Here is a 23426-nt window from a genome sequence, read left to right as displayed (position 1 = left end):
CGCACACGAGGCGACGCAACTTTTCATACAAATACGACGGAGACAAAACAGTTTTGTCTCCCGTCTGTGGGGGGCCTTACAGATATTGATTTGAAAAGGACGACACTACAATGTTGCCACTTTTCAATTTCTACTCTTTTTTGCCAGACTGTATTTGACTATTTTGGCTTTTGTTCCATTTTAAATAATGTTAATATTTTAAGTGGAACTTAGCAAACTCATTTGCACAGGTACTTTTAAATAATTCATACCATTTAAAGGAAGGTTACCGCAACAAAAATAACTGAATAATGTTAATAACTATTAATTCATTAAGGAAGTACAGTTTGTAATCGTACAACCATGCTTCAAGTTTGCAATGTATAATGACACATATTGTGCAGTCAGCAGCACTGATTTCTGACACTACATCATTACACCTGCATACAATTTTCTATAAGGGAACAGGAAATCTGTGCGGTTGATTGTACCTACGACGGTGGACCTTTGACGTTAGTTTTTTTTTTTCTAATTTATAGCGAGGCGAAGGCCGTGTGCAATGCTGCACTACGTTTCCGTATTGCGAGATTTTTTATCTGTGATTTTAACTGAATTGTTGTTTGTTACACAATTTAATAATGTATGCTCTATTGTCGCTTAACTGTTCAATGTTGTATCTATTTTTATATATTCTATACTTGTTGATTGTGAATGCATTTAATCTTTTATACTCCACGTCAAACGTCATTACGATACTAGTGCGAAAAAAGGAAGTTCGAAACGAGTGGCGATAAATTAAAACACGACCGCAGAGTGTTTTAAATCGACACGAGTTACGAATTTCCTTTACGCACGTGTATCGTACGACGTTTTTCAGTACAGATGAGCCTCCGAAGTTTCGACCTGGCATATAATGAACCACTTCTCGCACAAGTGCGTAAAAAAACACCATCTGTACTGAAAAATACTTAACATGCAAGGAATACCTACACGTTATATTTTCAATGCCGAGGCCACAGAATTACAGTTAAACCAGAATGAGTAGTTAGGTCAAAAAGTGTGTCCACATGAGAGGGCATTGTTTGGGCTGGTGTCCCTCTCGCACTTACTGACAATGTCAACATTATTCAGTGACGTCATCACTGTCATAAATTGGGGATACCAGTCAATTTTCAAAGTTACTACCAAATCTAATAATACTCAATTGAAGGTATTTTTTCATTATACAAATCTTTGATTTATTGGCATCAAAATAATTACATTATAATTCTTTGCCAATTCTTTAAAATATATCGAAACCCTAGTTTGAATATAACACTAAAATAATATAATTGACGACCGGTCTGGCTCAGTCGGTGGTGACCCTGCCTGCTAAGCCGCGGTCCTGGGTTCGAATCCCGGTAAGGGCATTTATTTGTGTGATGAGCACAGATTTTGTTCCTGAGTCATGGATGTTTTCTATATATATAAGTATGTATTTATCTATTTAAGTATGTATATCGTCGCTTAGCACACATAGTACAAGCTTTGCTTAGTTTGGGCATAAATTAAATATAACAAGATCATACCATCCCATACATTAAAATGCGACCGCCTAAGACCGCGCTTACACTCCACCACACATAGATGGCGCCACAAAAAAAAATGTCTTGTAGCTTTCGATTATACTTGTAGATGGCGTTAAGTGTCACTTTTGACATAGATTTACGGCTCGGAATTGACACTTAATGTCAATCTACAAATAATCGGTGGCAACAAGGCATTTTTCTGTGGCGCCATCTATGTGTGGTGGAGTGTAAGCGCGTTCGTAGGCGGTCGCATTTTAATGTATGGGATGGTATGATCTTGGGTGCCCGATTGATATTCCGAAATAAAATACGCCGATTTTCGGTACGCCGACAACGATTCGCCGACGTCTGTTTTGGCCGAATAACGATTGGAAGATTCTCATTTCGCATAATATTCGTTCGTAAATGGAGTCAGTAGGCAGAAATTTGATACGCCGATTTACTTTTCGACGAACAATCATTTAGTAATTGTAAAAATTGGCCGACAAAAAATTGGTCGAAACACAATAGGTCGAGTGATCATTTGGTATTTTTTTTGGTGAGTTGGCTGGAGCCTGGGACCGATTTTTGAGTCTCACTGTCACTAAAATACCGGTTGAAAACGGTGAATTGCCTATTATTTTCAGTGACAATTTTCTGAATTCGAACGCCGTAAGACTCAAAAATCGGCCCCTGGAACTTGCGTACAAAGTGTTCTGCGGATTCAAGAATCTAGTTGTTAGATCGTTTGTAAGAGTAATTCACATTTATTTCATTTACTTATTTATATTAATCATCATGTTCTGATTCTAAGGATTAATTTTAGTAAATTATGTATTGCTGTTTTCAACTCACCAAATTTTTTACCGAACATAATGTTGCCAGTATATGTTAATTATTACCGCAACGAAAAGAATTTCACATTATACATTGTTCAAGACCCCCCCCCCCCCTTTCTTCCCGTGGGTGTCGTAGAAGTCGACGGTGGGGTATGGGTTAAATTGTGGCACTGTCACTGCAATGTCACAATCTGGATTTCTTTTAACCCTTTTTTGCCAAGAGTGGCACTGAAACTTAAGAGTTCATGTATGTAAGAAAAAAAAGTGTCTATAAGTGCGTAATTTTTTTACAATAGCGATAAGTCATTCATTCGAAAATATTTTAACAATGTATAAAATGTGAAACGTTATTCGACTAAACGTGGCCTAAACGAAAATATTACTTTGCTAAATGTAAAATGTCCAATAATAGTTCGGATAATTTGCACAGAAGCGAACTGAACTGTATGCGAATCAAGATTCTACGTAACGTTATTCGACCAAAAGTGACAGCGATAGTTTGATTATTCGGCTAAATGGCATTCGGCGAATCGTTGTCGGCGAATCAATAATCGGCTAAAAAATTGTCGGAGAATCATTAGGTAGCCATGATCTTGTTATATTTAAGGGGCTACCTTTGAACGCGCCACGCACCGCGCGCCAGTTGCCTGCCGGCTCTCGGACGGAGGGGCTGTGCCGCTCGCTGCGCCGAGCCATTTTTTTTCTTAGAATAGAGAAGCGAAACAAAATGAAATTAAATTATCATTTCATTATTACAAGTGTACATTACATAATTCCTGTTTTAGGACAAAAACAAATTATTTCACAATGTACTATGTGACACGTATTGGCGAATTTTGCCCGTCAGTCGCAAGTAGAATTTGGCCGTGTGGGTTTCATCACCGCTTACGGCTCTCACTGATCAATGCGGTCCTGGTTTCGAGCCCGGGCAGTGGGATATCTTTTTGTGTTTTTTTTTTTTCAAAAACGATTAGTTTCTACATTATAAAGGTTTTAATATCTCCCGGTTACAATATTTATGGCAAAATTCATTGTTTCGTATTTTCTCGCTGATGAAAATTATTTGAAGCTTCATATATATGTAAAAGTTTATACAAACGTTGAATTTTATCACAAATATTATACAGGAAGCCTGTATAGTTTACATGTGCTGGCTGTGTAAAAAAAGCAATAAATAAATATGAAAATGAATACATAATTATTTTATATAAAATACACACAAGCTAAAATGCATGTGCCTTGTAAACGAGCGCGCAGGCATGGTTAGATTTGGTTAGGTATACAGTACCTACTGCATGCGAGCCGGCGCGCGCGCTCGGGTGGGGTCGTTGACCTTGCAACCCCTGCAGGTAGGTTTTAGTTCGCGGCTTCGCGCACATAGCACGAAATGATATAGGTAACAAGGAAAGGTGATATATAAATAAATTTGAACTATTCTTTATATATAACGTGACCATAATACGTACCGTATGCCGCAACTAACAAAAATCTAAATTTGTAGATAGGTGTTCGTAGTTTCCGTTAGAATAACGAAATATTTTAAAATTATATAATTATTACGATCAAAGATACGGTACCTACCATAGAATTTTATCACAAATATTATTCATTTTTAGCTAAAAATATTGTGCCAAATTGTACAGGCTGTAATTTTTATAACAAGTAATATGTTAAAAAATAATGGAACCTGAAAATGTAATATTATATTTCGTTAAATTTTATATAGTTTCAGTTTCAGTTTATTTATTCAAGAACAATTTTTACATCGTGTTTGTTTATACACTTTAATCCTTCCATTCTGTATCCAAAACACTCTTCTCTCACGAGACTATTCAGATGGTACGCGACTGAACTTTGTGCTTCGTCCGCCTCGCCTGTGCGCGCTGTGTGTGTAGGGTGAAGTGGTCGACAGTGGTTCGTTTTTTTTTTCAAAGGCCATATCTCCGGAACTATTGCCGATAGGGAGTGAGTATAAAGAACAAAATTACAGTAAATGTAATATAGTTTTAGTATGTATTATTGATTTAAAAAATAATAATACTTTCAAACTCAAAGAAACCTAATATGTATTGCACTATGTTATTTTTTTGCTTACCGTTATCCCATGATTAAATTTATTGTACATTGATTCGGTTCGGAGGTGGTGTCACCCCTTTTCCAGGCATTGGATACTGCGAATAATTACCCATTTTGATAATTTTAAGCAATATATATCATCAATAGAATCAAATAAAAGTAAGGCGTAGATAAAAGCTAATAAGTAATAGTTATTTGTTATACAAGGGTGCAAAGTTGAACTTGGCGAGTTTTTCAACACACGAAAAGTAAAATACATTTGCACCCGTTTGCAACACGAAACTTTTCCCCTCCACTATTTATAGCGAGGAAAGTACAACGCAAAAAACGTATGTAGAATAGTATAATCCTTTTTAGGGTTCCGTAGTCAACTAGGAACCCTTATAGTTTCGCCATGTCTGTCTGTCCGTCCGTCCGTCCGTCCGCAGATAATCTCAGTAACCGTTAGCACTAGAAAGCTGAAATTTGGTACCAATATGTATGTCAATCACGCCAACAAAGTGCAAAAATAAAAAATGGAAAAAAATGTTTTATTAGGGTACCCCCCCTACATGTAAAGTGGGGGCTGATATTTTTTTTCATTCCAACCCCAACGTGTGATATATTGTTGGATAGGTATTTAAAAATCAATAAGGGTTTGCTAACATAGTTTTTTGATAATTTTGATATTTTCGGAAATAATCGCTCCTAAAGGAAAAAAAAGTGCGTCCCCCCCTCTAACTTTTGAACCATATGTTTAAAAAATATGAAAAAAATCACAAAAGTAGAACTTTATAAATACTTTCTAGGAAAATTGTTTTGAACTTGATAGGTTCTGTAGTTTTTGAGTAAAATACGAAAAACTACGGAACCCTACACTGAGCGTGGCCCGACACGCTCTTGGCCGGTTTTTTATAAAAGCAAACGTAAAGACATGCAAACAGGTATACGGTCCGCCTGATGGAAAGCGATCACCGTAACCCTGTATACATGTATTCGTCATTATGCTAGATACAATTCCTTGAGAAATCTCTTTCAAAACCTTCTATGTTTGGTGCGCGAGCGTTATCATGGATACTCGCAAGCATCCAATCAGTCATTCTGTGAAATATCCAGTACTGGTGTTAGTCGTCGCTCAAATGGTGTACACCGCTTGTTTGTCTTCTAAAAGCTAAAATATAAATAAGATAAAATGTGAAATTCATGGAATGGGCAGATACATAGCGCGCGAAGGCGGACTAAGCACACATGTCAGTGGCGGGATCCCTTTCTTTCCCATAAACTTATTGTTCATAATTTCGTTAGTCAGAAGTTGTTATTCACATATTTTGTGGTCATAAACATCACTAGTCATAATTTTTGTTACGAATAACGTTTCATGGTTCTAACAATAACCATCCATAATATTGGATATCATAATCTCAAAAGTCATAAAGTTGATGAGTATAAAATTGAAAAGTATAACAATAATTATTCAGAAATATTATTAGGCATATATTTTGAAGCCCTACTCATTTTTCTGCATATCGATTTAATGTCTAAAATTCCTAAAGTATATTATATTTCAGACATACATATAATTACACAGAAAAAAATATAGTAACCCTATTCCTCGGGTAGGTTGTTAGTTTCCTTTGATTCCATAGAGCGGAAATAGGAGCCCCGAGTAGCGGGGCTCCGTCTACTCATTGGTGGAACTAAATTGTTTTAAAAATAACCCTTTTCCTAGTGTAGGTTCGTTAGTTACCTTAGAGCGGAAATAGGAGGCCCGCGTAGCGGAGCTCCGTCGGTTTATTGGCGGAACAAAATTGTTTCAAAAAGTAACCCTTTAACTCGTGTAGTTAGTTTCCTTTTGCTAGTTATCTTTTGTCCTTAAAAGCGGATATAGAAATTGTCAACGTCGGCTCCTTGGCGAGACCAAATGGTTTAATAAGTGCCATGAAAATTTAATAAACACTGAGGAAGTTAGTAAGCCAAATTACAAGTTTCGAAAATGCAGACGAAAAAAACATGCAACATTTTTTATGGGAAACAATAGAGAACCATTTAATGCTATTAGTGAAGAAACACATGGTTATTAAGGTTCACTATTATCTGGCAGAAACTTTTTACGCATATATTTGATTCGTATAATAGTTCTTGGCAGAAGTCATGTTTGGCAGAAACACCTTACGCAGAATATGCTTTGGCATAAATCATTTCGCAGATTTTTGTAATACCGAATCATCTGTTGTCATAATGTTGATGACCATAATATTCTTCTAGTCGAACATTTGCTTTTGCAAATAATATTTGTGCATAATATTTAGGTGGCATAAAGTTGCAATTTGCTATTTGATAGCGAGTTGGATGTGTTGGGGATGCAAGATACCTAACACTCCTCCTCGCTTCGCTCGTCGTCGTACCTAACGGTGACTCTGGGCCAGTTTTTCTCTTATGATAGCGTGTAATAATTCTGCTAATGTAATATTATGCTATAAGATTATTATGGTACATACAATTATGCTAAATCAAAGTCGACCAAAGTAATGTTCTGTAAAACAATATTCTGCCAAATGTGTCTTATGCATGGTAGTAATAATGCCAACTAAATTTTCTGCAAAATTACCATTCGACTGAAAGTGTTTCTGCGAAACATGTTATGCGAAGTGTGTTTCGGACTAAAATTATTCTACCAGATGAGGGTAACCCGGTTATTAATCGTTATGACTTGTGATAAATCCTTAGATCAATTATTCCGAATAAGTTTATTTCCTTCAACATTATGGATTTGTACATCTATGGACTTTGATTATTATGGCTAATAAATTTTATGACTAACAATACTTATGACTTTCAAAAATCAGAACTACAATTTCTGACGTTTAATTTTATGACTAGTGATAATATGACTAAGAAAAACTATGACGGAAAACGTTATGGATAGTAAAAATCGGACTTAAAAAATTATGGGAACCAATAGAGACCCGTCAGTGGCGCTTCATTTGAATAGCCTCGTGATAGAGGAGCGTTAGAGAGAGAAGAGTGTTTTGAAGACAGAATCGAAGATTTAAAATGTACATAAGTAATAAACAAAATTGATGATGAATTTTGATGTTCTATTCTTTTTTTCACACAGCCAGCCGGCAGCCCATGTGCAGAAAATATTGCTTGTTATAAAAATTACTGCCTGTATAGTTTGGTTCCCTGTATGATATTTGTAACAAAATTCAACGTTTCTATGGTAGGTCGAATCTTTGATCGTAATAATTATCATATAATTTTAAAATGTCTCGTTATTCAAAATGTAACTTATAGGTAGGTACTTGAGTTGTACTGTGCGTGCTAAATATGCAGTCTGCCTGTATGCAGTCTTTCGCCGGCTCGGCGCTGCGGACTACCTACCTCGCAACTCGCAAGTCGCAACGCAACCCCAAACACAAGGCACATGCATTAGCTTAAGTGAATATTTATAATAGGTACCTATATTTATTGCTACGCGTTCTGTTTTATTGCAAAAAAAAGATACTTTTTATGTGAACCTACAATTAATTTACATCAGGAAAAACATACAAAACAATGAAAATTGCCATAAATATTGTAAACGGGAGATATAAACCTTTATAATGTAGAAACTTATCGGTTTTGAAAAAAAAAACCAAAAAAATATTCCTCAGGCCAGAATCGAACCCAGACCATACTAGTACTACACTCAGTCAGTAAGCGGCGTTACAAACCACAGCGCCAAACTCTGCTTATGACTACTGGCCAAAATGCGCTAGTACTTTTCACATTATACATTATGAAATAAACAATTTGTTTTAGTACTAAAACAGGAATTACATTTTGTTCCGGTTATCGATACGGTCATTGATGATGCCACAGGGCCCTCTGGTTCGAGTTTAAAGGTAATTTTATGATACGTCAATACAACAACATTCATATTGATTATTGACAAAAAAAATCTTCCATAATACGACAGCATTCCAGCCGCGGGTAACTGAAGGCCTTGGTCACTTTTCTTTAGTTTACTGCATTTATTTCCGTTTATAATAATATGTTTAGTAGTTTTTCTCGTTAAAAAAAATTTGCATATTTATAGCATTAAAGTGTATTAGTACCCATACATTCGTACAGGCAACTCCTGGCGCTAGTAGCTATTGCGATCTAGTACAAGCAACTCCTCCTAGATGGCGACTTGTTACGTATGGTGGTCTTGAATCTCGATCGACGTATCGTATAACAGGGGTGCGGGGAGGGGAAGTAGCGCGATCGAGCGAGGGCATTCAAACGGGGGACCGTCTTAATTTATGGTTTGGGGCTAAGTTGATCTGTGTAAGGCGTCCCCAATATTTATTTATGTATTTTATTTTAATTTTATAAGAAGTTATAAAGTCAGGTAATATACAGATAAAAATACTACTACTATGGTAACCTCATTAACACTGGCCACACGTGCGAGAGGGACACCAGCCCAAACAATGCCCTCTCATGTGGACCGTTTTCGCTAGTCTGATACGATCACCTTTCTGTCTCAGTGATAAGGTTCAATTTAGTATGGCAAAAATGTGATTCCGCTGTCCCCTGTAAAGGTCTTTGGCCGAGGCACACTACAGCCTGTGTATCCAAGCCGGAAAAAATGTGCGAATAATTGTATGTAATTTGACAGTGACAACAGACTGTTAAAGTGGCGCCATTTGACGTGATAAAAGTGTTAGATTGCTACTTATAATCCGTCCTTGGGGTGCAAAAGGTTAACTCTACATTTACAAAACATTATCGACTATACTCTGACACAACTACCTTGTCAGTAGAAAAGGCGGTAAACTTGAAAAAATAGCGAAGTGAATTAAATGCAAAAAATAATTTATTGCGCCTCTTCTACTAACAATTTGGGCGTGTTTCAATATACCATACCATGATCTGACTAACATGTTTTTGTCAGTAGAAATAATTGTGATATATAAATTTGTCAAGAACTATAATGAACACCAATATAAACATAACGGTTGAGTATTATACAGAGTATTGATGTACGTTTGTCAAAAATATAAACAACATGTTCAGTGGAAAGGAGAATTGTGATATAAATAAATATGTACTTTATAAAAATATGCTGTTTTTATTTTACTGTTAAATATAATTCAGTTCATAGGCGAACAGTTTTAATGTTTTTACTTTATAGTCGAACCCTTAAACTTAAGGGGAAAATCTACAAGACGATTGTGAGGCCTGTTGTATTGTATGGATCTGAATGCTGGGCAACAAAGGTGGAGGATGAAAGGAGAGTGCACGTAGCGGAAATGAGAATGTTGAGATGGATGTGTGGAGTGACCAGAATGGATCGGATCAGGAATGAGTATATTAGGGGAAGTTTGAAAGTTGCGCCTATAACGGAAAAGATGAGGAGTGGCAGGTTGGCGTGGTTCGGTCATGTAATGAGGAGGGATGAATGTCATATAGGCAAAAGAATGTTGGAGATGAAGGTTGATGGATGGAGAGGGAGGGGTAAACCCAAACAACGCTGGATGGATTGTGTGAAAGAGGATATGAGGAAGAAAGATGTGAGTGTTGAGATGACGAAAGATAGAGGAGAATGGAAGAGGAAGACGTGTTGTACCGACCCCACATAACGTGGGATAAGGGTAGGAGGAAGAAGAAGAAGACTTTATAGTCGACTAAATTTGCAAACTTCAAGCCTCGGGAATTGTAATACTTATGATGACTCACAGATTTGTCAAATATAACTTTTAATTATATGACATTACTAGCAAGAGCACGTGCCATCGTTAAAGACACTATACCCGTGTATGTTCCGTGTATGCAAGTTTTTGTACTTCTTTTCTAATAAAGTAACAAATTCATAATGTTCGTTGATGTATTTCCGAGGTTTGCGAGTTTAGTTGACGATATGAAGTAGTGCAGTGCCGTACCAGCGGACGTTTAATCATGAAGAGGAATTTTAAATTCCGGCAATAAAAATCATATTCAAATGTCACAATTTGGATTTCTTTCAACCCCTCTTTGCCAAGAGTGGCACTAAAACCTTAGTAGTTCATGTGCTCTGCCTACCCCTTTATGGGATACAGGCGTGATTATATGTATGTATGTATGTATTCGAATGTCAGTTTGCAACTGACGTACAAAGAAACAGTACTCACCAAGACCCGTACATGATTAAAATGATTGATGATTAATGAAATGATTAATAATTACAATAAAAATATTTATGATCATTCCGCGTGACGTCAAATTGGTGTTATCGGCATGAGACGTACGGGTCCTGGTCCTTACTATATTTCAGTCTGTCTTGAAGCGGCTAGTGGAAGTAAATCCAATAAATATACCTATACAACTTAGCTTCTGAGAGTAACCACCTAGAGTCGTAGGACAATTCATAAACACTGCACACTAAGGGTTACCTATCAAAAAGTCGAAAATTGTAATGTCGATTATTAGTAGCCCGAAAACGCTTCCCATTTTATTAATTGGCCTAAGTTTTGTTTGCCCGAAACTACTTTTCCCCTATTATTATTTTCCCGATTCTTATTTCGCTGTAATTTTGTTTCGCTTATGATTCGAATCAACACTTATTAAAATTCCTAAGAATCATTTGACAACTACTTTTAGTCGCGTAAAATTTTTATTCCGAAATATTATTTAACCGCTATATCAAAAGTTCGAAATTCGAATTAACACTTATTAAAATTCCTAAGTATCATTTGGCAGCAATTTTGTATGGCGTATAGTTTTATAATTGGAAATATTATTAAGCCGCTATATCAAAAGTTCAATAAATCCTTACACTGAGAGAAATTTGCATTGTGAATTTAACAAGTTCGACTTGTTGCGGTTTATCCGTTTGAATCAGCCAAACGTATGTTTAAAACAATATGTGTCAGGTTGTTTTTATAAAATCGACTTGTTGATTCAAATATATTGCCGATTCAAATGACAAGTAGCTTGTTGTTTGAACCAAAGAGCACGTAGGCGCTATTTTAACCAAAAAACTTGTTGAACGAACATGAAAACTGGTTGTATTTTCTCTCAGTGTAATTTTCTAACAAAAGTTTGTTCTCGACCGACTCTCACGGTCGCAGTTTTTACTTGACCTATGAGTCCTTGCCATAAGAGTTTGTGGCAAAGGTTTGTTTCTGTAGGGTCGCAGTTCTAACCTAACCTAACCCACTTTCTTACAAATGTTTGTTTCTGTGAGGGTCGCAGTTCTAACCTAACCTAACCCACTTTTCTAGCACAAGTTTGTTTCTGCATGGTCGCAGTTCTAACCGAACCTAACCCACTTTTCTAGCACAAGTTTGTTTCTGTATGGTCGCAGTTCTAACCTAACCTAACCTAACCCACTTTTCTAGCACAAGTTTGTGTCTGAACGGTCGCAGTTCTAACCTAACCTAACCCACTTTTCTTGCTAATGTTTGTTTTTGTGAGGGTCGCAGTTCTAACCTAACCTAACCCACTTCTCTAGCACAAGTTTGTTTCTGTATGGTCGCAGTTCTAACCTAACCTAACCTAACCCACTTTTCTAGCACAAGTTTGTGTCTGAATGGTCGCAGTTCTAACCTAACCTAACCCACTTTTCTTGCTAATGTTTGTTTTTGTGAGGGTCGCAGTTCTAACCTAACCTAACCCACTTCTCTAGCACAAGTTTGTTTCTGTATGGTCGCAGTTCTAACCTAACCTAACCCACTCTTATGGTAAGGGTTTGTTTCTGTATGGTCGCAGTTCTAATCTAACCTAACCCACTTTTCTTAGCAAGTTTGTTTCCGTGGGGGTCGCATTTCTAACCTAACCAATTTTTTTTTATGTTTCAATAAAATTATATTAGGGAAAATGACATGTCGATGTCGCGTAGCATCGGATTTATGAAAAGGTGGTTAACGAAACGGTTGTCAAATGATAAGATTGGCAACCGCGTTCTTCTGGTTATTGAGTTTCTATAAAATGATATTAGGGAAAATGACATTTCGATGTCACGTAGCATCGGATTTATGAAAAGGTGGTTAACAAATTGGTTGTCAAATGATAAAGTTGGCAACCGTTCTTCTGGTTATAGTTTCGGGAAAACGATAATGTGGCATAGCAAACTAGCGACATTTTAAAAATATGGTAAACAATGTATTTGGATTATAAAAATTCTGTCAACCGTTTTCGGACAAGTGATAATCGGACAAAGGATTTTCGAAACATCGATAGGTTACCCACACTAAGTCATGTCCTCTCTTTTCGCACTAGAAAAACAGAATAAAATACTAACACATATCCTCGCTTCACTCGTGGTCGCGCAGCCGCTGGTATAGGTGTGGACGGGAGGCGCAGGCGGGACAAACGTGCAGTGTGGACGCGACCGAGCCAGCGCATTCCCAGCAGTAGTAGTACTCTTATTTGTGACCGTGAATGACCTCAATAATCGGCGATGTACAAGTATACACACAGTCACACGTGTCCTCGCTTCACTCGTGGTCGGGCAGCCGCTGATACAGGTGTGGACGGGAGGCGCAAGCGGGACAAACGTGCAGTGTGGACGCGACCGAGCTAGCGCATTCCCAGCAGTGGTAGTACTCTTATTTGTGACCGTGAATGACCTCAATAATCGGCGATGTACAAGTATACACACAGTCACACGTGTCCTCGCTTCACTCGTGGTCGGGCAGCCGCTGGTACAGGTGTGGACGGGAGGCGCAGGCGGGACAAACGTGCAGTGTGGACGCGACCGAGCTAGCGCATTCCCAGCAGTAATGCTCGCGGCAACGAGGGCAACGGTGCAACTGAAAAGAACGAAAAGTTACTAATTGCATTTCAATTACGTCACTCCATAGCAGGTTGATAACTTTACTATCCTTCTCTAAAGCTAAAGACCCACCATACAAGCAAAATTTCCAATCAAATTTGAATCAATAGCTTTAGAAATGAGAGTTTAATTTCTTTTGTTTGTAAATCGAACAAAACAAAAGCAACTGTATTATATTCACAGACCAACCCAACAAGACGGCCCTTACAGGGCGACTCGCGGTCACCAAGCATACGAAAAATCAGGTGTATAAAAGTTTGAACGCGCGCGACACCGATCAGTAGCACCCAAGTATACGACCCGCTAACAGTGTTCGTGTACGCTCGGGAAAAAATCTTAAATAATTAAATTTGGTTGCAAACAATGGTCTCTTGCAGCATAAAGTGGTGTGGCAAGTCTTCTAACACTTCCACATATAAAAAAGATGGAATAACATTCCACAGTTAAGTCAAATTAATTATTTTGTTGAATATTGTTTATTATCCGCGGAGTTCATTTATACTGGTCAATATGGTTGTACTGAGCGGCGCCGAGGCGCGTCCATCCCTTTTTGCCTAGTTAACAATGCGATATGCTATCTCTTTCACGTAAACGACTAGGGATGGGGCCATGTTAGTTTATGTCTGTTGCGGGAACTTCGTACTACCGTTCGTACCATGTGCTACCATTTTATGAAATATAAAAGAAAGCAGATTTGTAATTGTGAATAATTATCTAGAATCTGTAGAGTCTGTAGTGTTTAGTGTTATTTAGTTGATTGATTAGATTAGAATATTTAGTTGGCAATTTAACTTAGTAAACGTAATTAAAAATGCACAGTTTAGTTATTAGTTAGTAGAATGATTTTTATTGAGGTGCTATCACAATCATCATCCTCCTTGCGTTATCCCGGCATCGGCATTCGCCACGGCTCATGGGGGAGCCTGGGGTCCGCTTTGGCCAAGATTTGGCGTAGGCACTAGTTTTACGAAAGCGACTGCCATCTGACCTTCCAACCCGAAGGGTAACTAGGCCTTATTGGAATTGAGGTCAACATCATAATCAGATATGAAATTTAATCTATTGCCACGTTTCTGGTCCATCAGCAGATCAGCTCCACGATACCATAATATTGCATCGTCACGTGATTTACACAATTATGTGTGCAAAATTTCAGCTCAATCGGTTAAAAATATCTGCTTTAAAAGTCACATGATTTCACCCGAATATACTAACATTGCAAGTTAAATAAAAGCTTGCAAAAACGCCTAACTTGCGCATTTCTTACCATTTCTTGTAGAAATAATACTTTATAACTAAAGAAATATAAATAAGTTAGAAAAACTGCTATAACATTATAATTTGTTGCAAAACAAATTCACCACAGTACTGGTACCGGTACCATTGTCTATAATAGACATGTCCCATTCCCATCCCTACGGCTAAGCGTAAAGGCGTGCCATTATTTGAAACGACCAATGGCAGCACCGTGCGCTCCCGCCTCACCCCGCAAGGATTGGTGATTTGCGTCTCGAACAATATCGCTTGCATTAGGCTTCTAGTGGGGTGTTCTGTGATTATATTTAACTGAGATTAAAACTTCATTGGAGGTAATATGTACTAATATTAGGACATTGGACCCCAAGAGGTTAAGGTAATTTAGTTTTCTAACAGAAACATCTGGGTGCAGTGCTACAAATGTTTAAAGTAAAGAAAAAATTTAATATTCTCCCCTGAGGCAGGACTCGAACCTGCGACCTTTTGGAACACGGTCTAAATATAAAAGGCGCTTACGTCCCGCGGCGTCGTATCTGTCTACAAACACCGCTCATAACGCCGTAAGCGCCATCGACAATAAGGTCCCTTTACCCAGATAACGTCACATACAGGCCTTATTTTTGTAACATTACTCTCTACAATACTTACACACTACAATATTTACTATTTGATTTGATTTTTTGCTTACCTCTTTGTCAAGTTCCACAAAAGGCCTTAAGCACCCAAAACAGCACTGAGCTTGGCCTTCATTTGGTACTTCTTCATATGGCTCCACTGGGAACAGGTGGTGATAAGACCTACAACAAACCGTGCAAATTAAATAAGATAATATAAAAAATATTGTCTTGCAAAACTTTTGTATCATATTAAACTCGATGTCGTGCCCCGTGTCCTGTCACGGTCGCCATGTGGTGTGGGTTCAGATTAAATACATCAATAAATAAATAAAAACATGTACGTGTGCTAAACGTCTGTATTACAAATATCACATTAATAAAGCATGCAAACTTAACTAAAGCCTTACCAGAAATATATGACTATTGTCAAGAGGGCGCTGCTATTCTGATGTATGCGTTGACAGTTTAGTGTAGTATGAAGAAATAGTTTTGATGAGATTTCTCAACATGGCGCGTAGTATTTCTGGTCAGGCATTATAATATGTTATATGCTACGTACATCTCACTACACCTTTGGCCTTCCTAAACACTTGAAACCAAAAGTGGACCTTATGGTACACATACCTGGCTAAATGTGGCGCTGACGCTAACGTGAGGCCGCAGGTTCGACACTGCGCTGGCAGGGAGCAGTATTTACTGCGACATTGCGGGCAGAGGTGGCCTTCCGTGCCTACTCCTTCACCTTCTTCCAAGTGACTGAAAAAAAGAACAATTAATGAAAAAATGAAAAATTTATGACAGGATAGCAAATAGATACACTACGAAGCCGCAAGGTACTTAGGTAAAACGCAAAACTGTTCCCAAACTGTATGTATCGGCAGTGTTTCGGCAGTGCAGACCGTTATCGCGAGTCCAGCGTGGTTTATTCTAGTTCTCGGCAAGTAGTCCAAATAACACAAATTTCTTAACAATGTGTTTTCTAGCTGTTTTCGGCAAGTAATCCATGAGACAGCTGATCAAATCCTTCCGCCATCTTGGATTGGCGGTCAATTTGGTTAGCTACCATTTTCAGACGTCAATCATGGTTGTTCTGACGGCGGGGCGTTAGGGAAGCCCATTTTGACGAGCCCCGTATCGAGGATGCACACTACTGCACTAGTATGAACATTGAACACTGTGAACTAGTGTGGCTACAGTAAGTACTAACCACATGCATTGAGTGACGGGCGGCGGGGCGCTGTTGTCCTGTTCTGAGGGCGGCGCGTGAGGGAAGCCCATCTTGACGAGCCCCGCGTCGAGGCTGCGCGCGCGGGCCGGAGGCGCCGTACAGTCCAACAGGAGCGTGCGGTAGTGAACATCGTCTAGGATCACCTGAATAACAACAAATTAGAAAACATTAAATTAGAGTTTATGCACAGAAAAAGTCATACTGGTAGCATTCAGAAAGGAAAAATCATACAAAACCTGTGGTTTAGGGTCGAATCTTGCTGGCCTCTTAGGATTGTCAAAAATAGTAAAGTAATTAACTTATCAAGCGCCGATACGTGTGACAAACGTCTCTCAGCCTAAACAGGCATGTTCAATACAGGGTGTAACAAAAATGGTGGTGATCCGTTTAAGGGCGTATTCAGTATCGTATTCTCATCAGGAAAAAGTATGATAAAAATTTTTTTTCGCAAAAAATTTTTTTATCTTTGTATGGAGATTCGACCGATTCGCGCGGCCCGGCTCATACAAAAGTGAAAATTTTTTTAGCGAAAAAAAAATTTTCTTCTACTTTTTCCTGATAAGAATACGATACTGAGTACGCCCTTAAACGGATCACCACCATTTTTGTTACACTCTGTATAACTAAATAGAGTTTTTTGATTGAGCCTTCAGTACACAGTACAATTATTTATTCTGCGACGCAGCGAAGCTTACGGAATCATACTAACAACAAGACAATAATAATATAGTACATCCTTATTATAACTCTCATCCATGTATGATTAGAAACCTGACCAAGGTTTTTCGTCAACTATTTTTGTTTTTTCGATGTTTGCTGATACAATGTGCCACTTAAAATATGTGGTCAGTGGCCACTAATAGACTAATGTTTTATATTTTTTTACATACCCCATATTCACCACCCGTGTCTTGACATAACTTTTTGCAGATCCTGACTTCAGCTGCCAGTCCAATGACACTACACCTGATTCCATCTGTCTTGAGACTCTGCAAACATAATTCACAATATAAGGAAAGATATCTATTTGATGTAGATCCACCAAGTGTACCAAGATCTACTTGTGCTATCAGAAAAAAATATGGGAAACTGTTAATTAAAACATAGACAGGTTTTGGGTGTTTTTAAAAAAAAACCCAAATATCGAATTTCACCAGATCTGGACGTGTTTGGGCTCATTCTGTTCAGAATCACGAGCTGATTCGATTCCGACAATAAAAAAATGTGTCGCAAATTTTCCATACAAAATTCACATATTTTTTTGTCGAATTTTTTTTTTTTAAACACCCTTTACAGCCGGTATATTAATTTGCACATTAAACAGTTTAAACCTATACAAGATGTACATTTAGGTACGATAATTTTGCAGGCAAAAGGAACTGATAAGCTCTGGTAGGTTATTTTTACAAGCTTTTATTTAACTTGCCTTGTTAGTATGTTAGTTTGGGTCAAAATGTAGAAGCTAAGTTTGACCCACTTCCCGGTTTCCGATTGAGCTCAAATTTTGCACACATATGTAAATCACGTGACAATGCAATATTATGGTATCATGGAGCTGATCTGATGATGGAGCAGAAAGGTGGCCTTAGGAACTCTGTTATGAAACAGCTTATCCTCATAGAGTAAGGGGTTTTTAGAAAAGTCTCGGAGAGCAGTAGATAACTGTTGAAAGAAAGGTACAGTTGGCGATAAAAGCTTGTGCCAAAAATGAAATTTTTGCAAAAGAAACTTATTTTGTAGTATAGAAAAAAAAACAACAATAACATGATATTTTTTGCTTGTGAATGACATATTGTATCACACAATCCTACCTGTATAGTAGTAGTTATATCTCCCGGGTCACAAGTAGTGAGTGAGGCAAATAGCACTAGCAGTTCTCTTGAGGCATGTCCAGGGAGGGGCTTGAGCACTCGACTGGCAAACTCCAATGTGTTCTGCAGTGATGGCTCACCAGTCAGTGCCATATTTGACAAGCTGGAAAAAATTGTGATTTTAAAAAATAAAAAAAATATACAAAAAAAATAAAAAAAAATCAACACACTTTTTTATAAAGCAGTACCAAAAAGATATGCACAGATCAAATCTTAACTAAGTTGGTAACAAGGGTTTGGTCTAGACAACAGTAGTCTCAAAACTACCCTGAGGGGTGTAGGCATCTCAGTTGGATTGGACTGCTTGGCAGGCTCATCATTCATGATCGCTATTTAAAAAACTGAACCCCTGAAGAAACTAATTGGTGACCCCTGATCTAGTGTATATGTAATAGGATACAGGTTAAACAGATCCTACAAAGTAGTAGAATTTTCTGTAAATAAAAAAATCTTACCCTTGAACTGCCTTTATGTGTTTTCTGACATTTCCTGACATTTCAGTGAGCCTCTCTGCTCTCTTATTCTTCATAAGCACCAGGCCCAATTGACTCAAGGGATTTTGATCAAAGAATTCTTCAATAAATCTCTCTAGCAACTGAAAAACACACAGAATATCAATATGAAGTTTATAATATTGAAAAAACCATATACATGTAAAAATGTACCTAAAAATACTTATATTAATAGCATAACTTCAATTCCAATAGACTGTATGTGCTATATTGATTGTACACATTACAGATACCTACCGTGAATTGATAGAGATTAATTTATTAAACATCTAAAACAATTTAATTACATTAGGCAAATTAGAATTGAAGAATTTATTTAACACAAAATCATATAAACTAGTAAGAACTAAAACAATAACATGAAAACTAAAATAAAACCTATAAATAAAATTAAAATATACTGTGAATTGTAACAATGGTTTACATGCATACCTCAAAATTGATAACAGGAATTATTCTACATATTTTTAAATTGACACCTCCAGCAGGACTCAAACCTGTGACCTTCTTTATTGCCGGCGCAGCTGCTATGACCAACTTAGCTTAGGAGTTATTGTTTAGCACATACAAGTGACTCTGTTTGTTATAAGTATAAAATAGAAATACAGAATGACATACCTTTAATGTGCAAAGGAATCTAGTAGGCTTTATATCCTGGCAGCTCATCGCCTCGGAGCAATCCACGGCCACCAGAAGATGGCGCATCATACCAAGCCTCACGGGCCCTTTGCGCGGTGCCGCGGCCTTTCGAGCCGCCTTTTGGGCGAACTCCGCCACCAAGCCTTCCACCAAACCATCCTCATCTTCTTTAATTGCCTCCCTGTGTACATAATAAGAATATTGTTTACTTATTCAGACGCAAAAGCGTCAAAAAAGACGGAAATTTTAGTGCAAGCAAAACATAACCTCAATTCATCAAAACAAAAGTTAGAAATATGATACAGAGAGCTAGGGCAGCTACTCACCAGGTTTTCTCATAGCCGGTTTCCCAGCGATACTCTTTAGGATCCACTTCGTCGTCTGCCATTGTTATCGTCTGAGGTTTTTGATAAGATTTATGCAAGTGTTTAACAACAATGAATTAGGTTATAAGAATTTATACCAATACTGAAGAGTATAAAATAGGAAAGTTTAGCAGTCCTATATGTAATCCGATACGACCAATATAATTTAATTATAAAGAAAGCACACAAATCACTAATGAATAAGTAATTAACTATTCAAGTTGAAAGAAATAAATACCCAGAGAGCAAATTAGAATTGTCAAATGTGTCAATTTGACAAATTGCTTTTTTAATTTCTTTTGTAGTTCTGAGCTATGACAATAATGTTTACAGCCAGAAGTATTTTCGCATTCTTTGATTTTATCTTAAATAAGAATGAATTTACAATAGTGTCGAAATCTTTGGGCTGATTTTATTCTAATAATGAGGTCAAGGTGCACTAAAGTGCACTCTAGTGAGTATTATATTCTTTGCTCTACTCGCAGCAAATCTCACGTGATCTCATGCAAAGCCAATGAGAAAATAAATAGGTCTGTGTGCAAAGCGGTCCCTAAAGTTTAGAAACTGCTTTGCATCCCTAAGTTTATTTTGTCTATCCATTTTTTTTACTAATGCGGTACAACAGCAAGCCTTATAAAATTATGTGCTAAAAACACTAAAAACAAAGTTGGGATAGGAAAGAACAATGCCATAGTTTTTACTAATTTTTATTGTTCGATAAGACGGACATAAGATACAAAAATAGTTAAAATAATGACGCAGATTCTTAAAGCAACTAACGTTTTGAACATCTCGACAGTATGTAAGATCTTATATTCGCAGATTGTTTTTACGCGTCAAGGTGTCACGACAAAAACAAATCTGTAGAAATAAGACCATATTGTATAGCACAAACGTTTGGGACCAATACTGTCTCCCCAATGCTGTCATTTACCAATAAATTAGGTCCTTAATAGTTAACAATATTCTAATGTAAACAATAATTGCCAGGTCTATTATGGAGTGTTGTGTTATTTTACAATGTTACTTGATTTACATACTACAAAAGAGCTCTCTGCAGCCCTAAGCTAAAATACATCAGCTGATTTCAATTATTTCTAGTCATAAATGTAATATGAGAAAGAACCCCACTAATCTGAAAAGTTTTTGGAACAAAACCTATATAATTAATCACATAATATTTGAGTTAATTTGGTTATAAAGTTACATTAACACTAAGAACATTTCTGCATAAAGAGCTTTATACTTTGAATGTTTGTCAGCTGAACTACCCCATATATTTTTTACATGTTCTTTGTGTTGATTAGGGTGGAGCAAAAAAACACTTTTCTGGAATTAGCAAACCTAATAGTTATCAATCAATGCCCCTTAGTCTAAGAAGCCTTTGTGCAAATTTTCAGCTTTTAAATCAACATCTTCTGCCTCCGCATTTTGTTTGAAATTTTGAAAATCACATACAAACCTGAAAATTCAACTTTTAGATAAAAAATATTTTTCGGCAGTATTATGTTCAGTATACATTATTAATACATGTTATTACAAGAAGCTACCAAAAATTGCGAAAATAGCGTTAAAAATCGCCAATTTTCAGTATTTTAGCGGCTATTTTGGCGAATGTACTGAAACTAGACAAACTTTGGCGATTATTGACGCTATTTTCGCAACTTTTTGTAGTTTCTCATAATGATAGGTATCAATAACATACTAAACATAATACTGCCGAAAATTTTTTTTTATCTGAAAGTTGAATTTTTAGGTTTGTATGAGATTTTAAAAATTTCAACCCTAATGCGGAGGTATAAGATGTTGATTTAAAAAGCCGAAAATTTGCACAAAGGCTTCATAGACTAAGGGGCATTGATTGATAACTATTAGGTTTGCTAATTCCAGAAAAGTGTTTTTTCGCTCCACCCTAGTGTTGATGTAACCTTAGGTACAATCTTGAGTAATATAACAAAATAATACTTGAGATACAGCTTAGACAAGATAATACCTAACCCTAATTAAACATATATTAACATTATTAACCAGTTTCAGAGACTTGTGGGGTAGCCCTGGAATCAGAGTAAGTATACAATACCAAATGATGTTCTTTACAGATTCTTTTGTGGAATGCATTTGGCTGCAACAGACAAGATAGCATAGATGCAACTGTAACATGTCTGTTTACTGCAACTGAACTGATTTTTAATTTCATCAAATGCCCGTTTTATCTACCCTCTCTGTGGAATGAAAAGAGTCACAGAAAAGAGTATAAAGATACCAATATATTGTATGACTCTTTGCGTTCCGCATGAACTCAAATATATGTTACAGTTGCAGCTACACTTTGAAATGGCGGTAGTTGAGCTTTAGGAACATTCCAGAATGTTGTGTGTTCACTCGGTGGCAGCCATGGCGCGTGCCTGCGCGCGGACTCGCTTGTCATACTCTAGTCGGTTTTGGCTGTAATAAAAGAAAAAATATTAACTATGGTAACATTCAATAACTCCTCTTATGCAGCCTGTCAATTTTGATCCTTGAAAGCGTGACCTTGACATTTAAAACAATGTCACGTTATAGGTTATTTCAGTAGGTATGTAACTACTCATCAGTCATTAAGTGATATAGTAACAGGTGGAGGCAATTTGGAAGTAAATATCTACCTATAACTGACAAATAACTTGACTAAAGACTGTTTTGCCTATAAGTCCTCAAACATTGCAAAACTTTTCAAACAACCATGGGTTTAGAAGCAAATTTTATTAATCTTTTACAGGCTTGAACCATGATTTTATTAAATACTGAATTGTTTAAGGGCTAAGGCAATACCAACCAGTAAATTGTGTAAGCTTCAGCCTGTGCAGGGTCCTTCACATTAGGCTCATTCAGTAGATCTTGGATACCCAGCAGAATCTGTTTGATTGTGATGGCGGGACGCCAATCTTTCTCCTCATCTAGCAGAGACAGGCACACTGTTCCAGACGGGTACACATTGGGATGAAACAGAGGAGGCTCGAATTTGCACTTTGGGGGACTCGATGGGTAGTCATCTTTGAAAATCATTCGCAATTTGTATAAACCACCCTCCCATGGTGTCTGAAAAAAAAACAAATGTTAAATGTCAAGTATAATGATGAAACTTACATGATATGCTTTGTTTTGAAATCCATTATATGAAGGTAAAACGTAATTCTGGTATTATATTTCGACAAGTAATTTCCTGTGATCAGCAAAATATCTTCCATTGACGAAGAAGACTGCATAATGGGTGAAAGGAAAAAGTGAAAAATCTAGAACTACTAACCCCCTTCTTTCCGGGAATCGCACACTCCCATGTCATCAAATTAAGTGATCCATCAGGGTTTTTCATAGGTCTGGCAACAAATCCCTGAAAAATAAGACGGACTCGTTAAAATATCAAACAATTGATGTTTGCAAAAAAACGGTAATCCAAATCATACGTACGAAAGGATGGTCTCTGCGCCAAGCTTTTCTCTCCTCCGCTAAACGTGCACTGGCTATTCCCGACATCTGGAATATATACTAAAAAACGTTAACATTTTACACCTTATGAACAATAAAACACGATTATCAATACGTTTAAAACAATGCCGATGTACTCACTTTATAATTTTAACTTAAATAAAAATTACACGGCGCGAATAAAAGCGTCCCACGATGCGTCAAGCAGACAATTAATTATTTTTTTATTTGTTCTCATACGTAGAATATGGCATCCACCAATAACAA

The 23426-nt window shown here is 37.1% G+C and overlaps 2 protein-coding genes across 3 annotated transcripts; both read right to left on the bottom strand.

The window, feature by feature from the left end:
• Positions 1-12538: 12538 nt before the first annotated feature.
• LOC125230449 (general transcription factor IIH subunit 2) lies at positions 12539-19931 on the bottom strand. Its single transcript, XM_048135586.1, has 9 exons — positions 19656-19931; positions 19309-19510; positions 18634-18773; positions 18119-18281; positions 17198-17296; positions 16287-16450; positions 15704-15835; positions 15151-15259; positions 12539-13182 (listed from the first exon to the last, which is right to left on the bottom strand). Exons 1-9 carry the CDS (start codon positions 19715-19717, stop codon positions 13051-13053), a joined length of 1203 nt encoding a protein of 400 aa, XP_047991543.1. The 5' UTR covers positions 19718-19931; the 3' UTR covers positions 12539-13050.
• Positions 19932-21485: 1554 nt separating this feature from the next.
• LOC125230190 (SUMO-conjugating enzyme UBC9-A) lies at positions 21486-23379 on the bottom strand. Of its 2 annotated transcripts, none has more exons than XM_048135259.1 (5): positions 23301-23379; positions 23142-23207; positions 22981-23064; positions 22510-22772; positions 21486-22139 (listed from the first exon to the last, which is right to left on the bottom strand). In XM_048135259.1, the coding sequence occupies exons 2-5, from the start codon at positions 23205-23207 to the stop codon at positions 22073-22075; spliced, it is 480 nt and encodes a 159-aa protein (XP_047991216.1). In that variant the 5' UTR covers positions 23301-23379; the 3' UTR covers positions 21486-22072. The 2 variants fall into 2 exon arrangements, with proteins under 2 accessions (XP_047991216.1, XP_047991217.1); XM_048135260.1 differs by having other exon boundaries at positions 23142-23219; positions 23301-23365.
• Positions 23380-23426: the final 47 nt, after the last annotated feature.

This window comes from Leguminivora glycinivorella, chromosome 10, assembly GCF_023078275.1.
Source record: "Leguminivora glycinivorella isolate SPB_JAAS2020 chromosome 10, LegGlyc_1.1, whole genome shotgun sequence".
NCBI lineage: Eukaryota > Metazoa > Arthropoda > Insecta > Lepidoptera > Tortricidae > Leguminivora > Leguminivora glycinivorella.
Note: the sequence above shows the minus strand (reverse complement) of the source record. Positions and strands in the feature narration are given on the sequence as shown.

Bases quoted from the DNA above. Each gene is read 5' to 3' on its own strand.
- LOC125230449 (XM_048135586.1), bottom strand. From the start codon at position 19,717: ATGGCAGACGACGAAGTGGATCCTAAAGAGTATCGCTGGGAAACCGGC. The intron at 19,511-19,655 runs GTGAGTAGCTGC...TTATGTACACAG, and splicing joins ACCGGCTATGAGAAAACCTG to GGAGGCAATTAAAGAAGATG. The intron at 15,260-15,703 runs GTATGTGTACCA...GGTTTGTTGTAG, and splicing joins TCAGCGCCACATTTAGCCAG to GTCTTATCACCACCTGTTCC.
- LOC125230190 (XM_048135259.1), bottom strand. From the start codon at position 23,207: ATGTCGGGAATAGCCAGTGCACGTTTAGCGGAGGAGAGAAAAGCTTGG. The intron at 23,065-23,141 runs GTACGTATGATT...CTTATTTTTCAG, and splicing joins GGCGCAGAGACCATCCTTTC to GGATTTGTTGCCAGACCTAT. The intron at 22,773-22,980 runs GTTAGTAGTTCT...TTTTTTTTTCAG, and splicing joins CGATTCCCGGAAAGAAGGGG to ACACCATGGGAGGGTGGTTT.